Source organism: Nicotiana sylvestris, chromosome 7, assembly GCF_000393655.2.
Source record: "Nicotiana sylvestris chromosome 7, ASM39365v2, whole genome shotgun sequence".
NCBI classification, from domain to species: domain Eukaryota; kingdom Viridiplantae; phylum Streptophyta; class Magnoliopsida; order Solanales; family Solanaceae; genus Nicotiana; species Nicotiana sylvestris.
Window position 1 is genome coordinate 15674489 of NC_091063.1, and position 8401 is coordinate 15682889.

Sequence of the window (8401 nt, forward strand, 5' to 3'; positions counted from 1 at the left end):
TAAATACAGGAGCAAAAAGTACATAAAAACAGGACAGTCAAGTTGTACGTGCATGTATTCACATGTATTGCGCTGCTGTATTCAAAATACAGCAGTAAAAAGCGCCTAAAATCAGGGCAGTCCAGCTGTACGCGCATGTATTCACATTGCTGTATTCATGAATACAACAGCAAAAAACGCCTAAAATCAGGGCAGTCCAGCTGTACGCACATGTATTCACATGTATTCATGAATGCGAATGCGTTCATGAAGCTATACGCGAATGTGTTGCTGTATTCATGAATACAACAGTAAAAAAGCCTAAAACTAGGGCAGTCCAGCTGTACGCGCATGTATTCACATCTATTCGCGCCATGTATTCATGAATACAGTAACGACAATCACCTTAAAAATAAGTATGTCCAGCGGTCTAAGGGAGAGAAAAAACATAAATAACATATTTAATGCCTTATTTCATGCCTCAATGGTAGTATATACCATAAATACTTATTTTGCTATAAAATATAAAAAATAGCTATAGAAAATAATATTTTAAAATGATCTTCATTTATAATAAATAGAGTGTATACCTTTGCTATATGAGGTAAAATTTTCAATATAGTTCGAAGGGGTTTTTGGGGCACCGAATAACTTAACTAAAAAACTAACTAAAACATGATAGTTTAGGGGGATTTTAGGATATTAACACTTATATATGTATATATATATTATAAATATTATTATACATTTTTGGCCTATTTTTTAGATGAATAATTATTTAAGTTAAGTTTTTCTAGAAAAATATTTACAATTACGCAAGTACTTATAGATTAATCTTTTAATAAAAATGCTAATTAGCTTGATGTAACGGAACAAAATTTTTATATTATTAATATAACTTAATAATTAAATCCTTAAGTTTTATTATCGAAAAAAAAAAAATTCAGATAAAATTTAACTGTCAAAACGACCAATCTTAAAGCTATCTTTACGCCTCACCTTCAACAGATAAGGCAAGAGTTTCATTCCCCCCTTCTTTTTCTCCACTCACTCACACACTTCCTCTACTTTCACCTCTCTTCTCTAGCCATGGCGGAAGCTTCTAGAATACTCCAATCAGGTTTCCTTCCTCCTTTCTCCCATAATTCTCCATCTCACAGAACCACTCTCCACTTCAACTCCTCCTACACTTTCCACAGAAGAAACAGTACTACTCCTAACACCATTAATATTCGCTGTTCTTCATCAGTTTCCGCAGCTGAAACTACCAAACCGACAAAAGCAGAGAATGTTCCGTGGGGCTGCGACATTGATTCTCTCGAAAATGCATCCACTTTGCAGAAATGGTTGTCGGATTCGGGACTGCCTGACCAGAAAATGGGCATACAAAGAGTGGATGTTGGAGAAAGAGGCCTTGTTGCTCTAAAAAATATTAGGAAAGGGGAAAAGTTGCTCTTTGTTCCTCCCTCACTTGTCATCACTGCTGACTCGGTAAAATTATTACTCCCTCCATTTCAATTTATGTGGGGTAAAATTATTGAGAAAAAAAGTACTAGGACTTTTGAAAATGTGGTTTTAAAAGCTTTGTAGAGTCATAAAATTTGTGTGATTGTAAAAGCTTAATGAACATTAAGGGTAAAAATGATAAAATGAAAAGTTTAAAGTTAATCTGTTTTCAAATATAGAAAGGTGTCATTTTTTTGGTAACGGATTAATAAGGAAAGTGTGTCATATAAATTGAAACAAAAGGAGTAGTCTTTTGTTTGATATTTGAACTTGGCCTGAAGTAAATTAGCGTGGCTATAATTGAACTCGGTGGATAATGGACCCGGCCCTCTACCTTTCTCCACTTAGATAGCCTCATGAGGTGCACCTAATCCACACATCACGTATTGCTCTTACTATTACACGAAAGACCGGGGGCTTAAGAGGGAAATTTTAATTTGTAAATCAGATGTTAATTAAGTTGTTGTGTATCCCTGCAACGAACATAACTGCTCATTAACAAATCCTAATTGCTGTCTGGGTGCCTGAGTAACCAACTGAGGCAAAAAACTTGAGATTGTAACATTGAAGTGTAACAGTCTTAATTTAGAAATGATCCTCTGTAAGAACTAATTTCAATGAACAGAAGTAGAATCATGTTTACAGGCTAAATGGGTAATTTTCCCTGACATATAAAGTACTCTACTTGTATTACTATTACATGTTCCAGATCGCAGAGATTCTGAAGGACTTACGGTTTAATAAGACAGGATGTGGAACAAATGTGAACATGAAACTAATATTTCATTACCTTTCTGGTATAGAAGTCATTAAGGTGAAGGTCAATCGGACTAGAAATTGGATGTTGATGCACTTCAGCTCTAACTTCTTGACATTGCAGTGTATCTCATGCTAGGTTAGCTTAGTTGGACTTTTAGGACATGGAAATAAAGTGTAAACCTTGACTTCCCATGATTGTCAGTTGCTAATACATCAATATTGCCGCGATTGTCTGCCTCAGTTGGCAAATTCTGTCATATATAATTTATATCCCTCAACCACTAGGGGATGGTTGAGTTGTTGATGGCATAGGGTAACAACCTTGAGATCTCACGTTTGAATCCCAGCTACAAAATTTGGTTTATGGACAGATTTACCCTTCTCATGTACTTGTTGGGGTTGTAGTAGCTTCCAATGGATTAGGCGAATATGAGCAAGTTAGTACGAATACCAACATATATGTACATATGTAGGCTCGCATACAAACACAAAACTAGCCCTCTCCAGGTAGAAGGAGTGCAATAACAAGATGACATCTTTCTTTTCCTCTGAATTTCCTTTCATCCAAACAATTGTACTAGCCACACATCTGCATTGCATTTCTTAAGTAGTAAAGTTGATTCTTTTCTAAACAGATATTTCTCATACCTCATACTTGAAATAGCACTGGAATGTTTACCATTGTTCTTATTCTTAGAATCATACTAGTCATTAGTGCAGCTTGGAGGCAGAATGGCTACAAATGGATCTCAAGTGTTACTTATATATTTGTATATCAGTAGAGATAATGGAAGAATTAGGTATCCTTAAAGCTTTTAATTAGTTACTGGTTTAAATGCCATGCTATACATGTGTAAGTATAGATTCTACAGCATACTGAAGTGTTTTGTTTCTCCTTGTCTAGTTGTGGATTAGTTGGTTTACTAAAGGGGAAAAATGAGGAAAGGGGAAATGGTCTTCCATGTGTTTAAAAGATGGTTAATGTTAATCACTATGGCAAATAGCAACCTGTGATCACCGGTTCAGGTTTCACATGTTCAATGCTGTGAGATTTAAGACACGAGCCCTTCCTAATTCAAGCAAATCAGATGGGAGGGGCATAACGAAAGTATCTAGAATACAACAGATACAGTTACCATTATTTGAATCTAAGTACTTTTTGGATTTAAAATATTATGAATTCTGGTACCAACAGAGGCTTTTTTTTTCTTTTTCCGTCTTGCTATGTGCTGGTGATGCCAGAAATGGAGCAACCCTGAGGCTGGTGCTGTGTTAAAACAATACAATGTTCCAGATTGGCCTTTTCTTGCTACATATTTAATAAGCGAGGCAAGCCTCATGAAATCTTCAAGATGGAGTAACTATATTTCTGCCTTGCCTAGACAGCCTTACTCTCTCTTGTACTGGTAAGCCTCTTATTAGTTTTGGTGTCTACCAAAACTTGTCAAGACTTGAGCATTCTTCCTTTACTACGTAAAAGGGTACATGCTCAATAAGTTCCCCTACAGCTTTTCCATGTCATTTCAGGACTCGTTCTGAGCTAGACAGGTATTTGGAAGCATCACAAATAAGAGAACGGGCAATTGAAAGGATAAATAACGTCACTGGAACGTAAGGCTTCTTTCCTTAATTTCTCAGAATTTATCATTTGAAGCTAATTTTTTCCTTACTTTTATTCGGAAAAAATCTACTACTTTGATCACTCAATTATTATCTTGGGTTCTCGTTACACCTGACTAAGCACACTTTACCCTAATTAATTGTACTGATTCATTGGACACTCCACTACTGATTCCTGCAAAATCGCATGGAGTTAACTATTACAGCATCTAGCTATTACATGTCACGGTGAGGGTGGGCTATTTTAATGAAGAGGAAAATAAAAAATTGATATCAGAAGAATAAATAACATGTCGAAAAACTTCTGTCATCATAGTACAAAGAAAAAGTACCGAAAATGCCACTCATTTAGCATATTACGTTACAGTCGCATTGTCTAATAGTTAAGTATTCATTGCATTTGCAAGAATCTGTTGGTGGGGGGGGGGGGGACCAGAAGTGAATGTTTGAATTAATTGAAAGTTAAACGTGCTTAGTCGGATATCTCTAGGATTAAAGCTGAATTTTTCAAGGAATAAAGAAAAGAAATGTTTTATAATTCATTTATTTTTTATTGTTGTGCTTGCTGACTAGTGTTTGCTTCATCATCTCGACTGCAGGTACAATGATTTAAAACTCAGAATATTTTCCAAACATCCTGATTTATTTCCTGAAGAGGTACACAATCTTAATGACTTGCTAATATTTGAGGCCAGCTAAATGTTATCTGTTTGTCATTATATTGTTTCTTGATGATGTGGTAAAGATTCTTGGGAGGAAATGGTTGCCTATGTGAAGTGAGAAGATATGATGGAGCTGCTACATTTCCTAGAGGCCATTTTAATTTATCAATGTAACATAGTCAATTTTGACTTCAAATTATAAGACCGTATAGTCCTGAGGTAATGATGATTCTGCGTCATGACCAAGTGGAGCAATCAAAAGCGAAGTTTCTTTTGAATGAACCACTTGTTTCACTATAGATCCATCTACATATTGCAGCCTTAGACAAGAGTCTTACAAATGACAAGTACATTAATATAGATCATTGGACTTGTTCTTCTATTAACCAGGATCAACCTTTTTGATATAACTTATTGAACATGTTCTGAAAAGAAAGTGCCCAGCAATGAATTATGGTCTTCAGGGGAAGTCTAGAGATGCATTATTCTTTTACAATTAACTAGAAAGGGGATACTTTTTTCTGCCTACTGCTATTTTTCTTTTAATGTGTGTCCTGAGCGTGTTCAAATTTCTGCTGCATGTTATTGCAGATATTCAACATAGAGACTTTCAACTGGTCATTTGGAATTCTCTTCTCACGTTTGGTGAGTTTCATACATGGGAACACAAATTTTTTTTGTTTATGAAATAAGTGGCAAGTCATTAACAAGAAGCATTCAGAGGATGCATAGGTTACAAAAGAAAGGGCTCACAAAATTTATTTCTACTGTGATTTCTACTGTCATTCATGTTTAGACTCACAAAAAGGGGAACAAGTAAACAATTTGGATGTGAAAACTGGTAGAAGTTGAATGCAGAAATCAAGCTGTGGTGTCTTCAGTGAAATGATATACTAAAAAAGAAAAAGAGATTTTGTAATCGCTCTTTTACTCGATGCTAAATATCTACTTCATGGGAAACTTTGATATGCTTTCTAAATTGGTTATGCATTCACAGGTCAGATTACCCTCTATGGATGGAAGAGTTGCCTTGGTTCCTTGGGCAGATATGCTGAATCATAATTGTGAGGTTGTGAATAGCACTTTAGTGAAAATGTTTGAACTTGACATATATGGCATAATTCTGAGTCTGATTCTTTCAGCTGTTTTATTGTACAAGGTGGAAACTTTTCTTGACTATGATAAATCATCGCAAGGAATTGTCTTTACAACGGACAGGGCATATCAGCCAGGTGAGCAGGTATACAATATTCTGACTTTTTAAAAGCGATTAGCTAAATTATTGTATCGTCAAAACAACTGGATCCCCCATCTTGAATATTAATAGTTAACTCAAATTAGAAAATTACTGCACTGTGGCTTAGAAAGGGGCCACAGACTAACATATTCTTATTAACCTCCTTGCTGAACAGAATTCACCCTTATTTATTGTTTATATTTATAAGCCTAGCAAGTATTCAACATAAAATCTTTTATCTTAATGTAATTACTTTCATGATGCACGCATCCCCGTAGAACCACTTGACGTTTTGAGTTTTCATATTAGACAATGCCTTGTGTAAGTAACTTGTAAGCTTGCGATTGTACAGGTTTTTATATCATATGGAAGGAAATCTAATGGAGAGCTTTTGCTTTCATATGGATTTGTTCCTAGAGAAGGCACCAATCCTAGTGATTCAGTTGAGTTGTCATTTTCACTTAAGAAATCTGATAAATGTTACAAGGAGAAGGTGGAGGCTCTGAAGAAGCATGGGTTATCAGCGTGAGTGCTTCGTTTATATAGACTGGTCCATAATACTGTGAGCTAAATATTTTCAGATATTTTATTTCTCTAATTTGAATCAGTTCTGACAAAATGTAGAAACCTTCTGGCTGTGGTTCCTTGCTATCAGAAAAATCCTAGGTTTCCTAGAAATTGGTGTCCTTTTGTTGTTTATGTTTAAAAACACTAACTTTTAAATTCTCATGTACCTTGAACAGATCGGAATGCTTTCCTATACAAGTCACTGGTTGGCCATTGGAATTGATGGCGTTTGCTTATCTAGTAGTCAGTCCACCTAGCATGAGCAGACAGTTTGGAGAGGTAAGATAAATCTCAATTTTTGCGAGGTGGACTACATTTTTGGATTGGAAAAATAATAATCTAAAACTTAGTTTATTCCAGATGGCTGCTGCAGCATCGAATAAGTCAACATCAAAGAAGGATATGAAGTACCCGGAGATAGAAGAAGAAGCATTGCAATTTATTCTGGATAGTTGTGAATCCAGCATATCAAAGTATTCCAAGTTCCTTCAGGTAGTAAATTACTTCCCTAAGTAATACAGCTCTATAATCACACTACATGGGTGCCGAGCGCATGGGATGTTGCTTCCCTAGCCGGCATGTGGGCCCCGTGGAAAGAGAGAAATGGGAGAGCTTGTAACGGGATCAAAAGTGATTTTGTGTATTTGAGGAATAACCTTTTATTTTTAATTAGCTTTTGGTGCACCTATGAAGTTCTTGTACGTATAGAAGATTAGGTATCATCTTGGGATCTTTGCACAAATAGTCGGCCAAGATAATATACTGATTATACACGGTTATACACATAGTACATATGAATTGTATAATATATTATACATCCACCGGCTATTTTTAGTTTAAGCGGTTGGGTGGAGACAACTGCTTAGGTTAATTCTTCTATCATTTTTAAAGGACCATATTTTCATATAGGTATTATACTTATTGACATATGGCTTGTATACAGGAGTCTTCCCACTGATCACACTAACATGGGTTCTAGCGATGATTTAGAGAAGTATAAATTTGTAGGTCTGCAACTTTGCATGCATGTACAAATATGTTCCATTGCATTTACCCATGCTCAATAACTATCATATCTTCTAACAGGCAAGTGGAGAAATGGATCTCGACGTAACGAATCCAAAGCAGCTAAACAGAAGAGTGTTTCTGAAACAGCTAGCAGTTGATCTCTGCACAAGTGAGCGGAGGATACTCTTCCGTAGCCAATATGTAAGTACACACTGTTTCACATTCCAGCAACTCTATCCAAAATATGTACTTAGTTAATTAAACTACCATTCCCCGTGCTCCATGTTATACTTATATTACAAGTCCACATTGGCCTAAGAATTTCATGACAATCTCCTGACCAAATGTAGAAGGGGAGCCTTGGCGTAACCCGTAAAGTTGTTGGCATGTGACCAGGAGGTCACGGGTTCGAGCCGTGGGAACAGCCTCTTGCATAAATGCAGGATAAGGCTGCGTACAATAGACTCTTGTGGTCCGGCCCTTCCCCGGACCCCGCGCATAGCGGGAGATTAGTGCACCGAACTGCCTTTTTTTTTTTCTTTTTCTCCTGACCAAACGTAATGGGATAGATATATGACTTGCAACATATGTTTGTGTTTACAGTTAAATGAAGAAAAGAAAATGAAACTTTGTGAATTGATCGATCTTCTTGATTTCCTTCAATTAATCGATGTTTTCAACCATTAACCTTAATTCAAAATGTTTTTGACATGGTACCAGATACTGAGGAGAAGATTGAGGGATATTAGGAGCGGCGAACTGAAAGCTCTCAACTTATTTGATGGACTTAGGAACCTTTTCAAATAACTTGTTGAATGACTCTTCCCCCATTTTGATATCAACCCTTCTGCTTTCGGGCGAAGTTATCCACTGTCTCAATGTTGAATTGCTAAGAAGTCATTGTTTTACAATTTGAGACAGCACAAAGGAGTGGAGTCTCTTCTCTTTATAATTTTAATCACTGTGTCATGTATGTATAATACATGTTGTATCTTTCAACTTAACTTCGATAACTTTGTAATTTGTAAACGCTTTTGAGGTTATTCAGACTTCTGCTTACAGA

At 36.1% G+C, this 8401-nt stretch overlaps 1 protein-coding gene across 1 annotated transcript; it reads left to right on the top strand.

Annotated features, from left to right (window-relative positions):
• Positions 1–984: 984 nt before the first annotated feature.
• Positions 985–8401, top strand: LOC104242212 (ribulose-1,5 bisphosphate carboxylase/oxygenase large subunit N-methyltransferase, chloroplastic). The gene is made up of 12 exons (XM_009797240.2): positions 985–1470; positions 3487–3650; positions 3772–3855; positions 4464–4521; positions 5118–5171; positions 5524–5595; positions 5686–5766; positions 6116–6288; positions 6507–6609; positions 6691–6822; positions 7417–7539; positions 8059–8401. The coding sequence occupies exons 1-12, from the start codon at positions 1069–1071 to the stop codon at positions 8143–8145; spliced, it is 1533 nt and encodes a 510-aa protein (XP_009795542.1). The 5' UTR covers positions 985–1068; the 3' UTR covers positions 8146–8401.

Coding starts and splice junctions, on each gene's coding strand:
- LOC104242212 (XM_009797240.2), top strand. CDS start 1,069: ATGGCGGAAGCTTCTAGAATACTCCAATCAGGTTTCCTTCCTCCTTTC. Junction 1,471..3,486: donor TTGTCATCACTGCTGACTCG/GTAAAATTATTA, acceptor TGGTGATGCCAG/AAATGGAGCAACCCTGAGGC. Junction 5,767..6,115: donor CATATCAGCCAGGTGAGCAG/GTATACAATATT, acceptor GCGATTGTACAG/GTTTTTATATCATATGGAAG.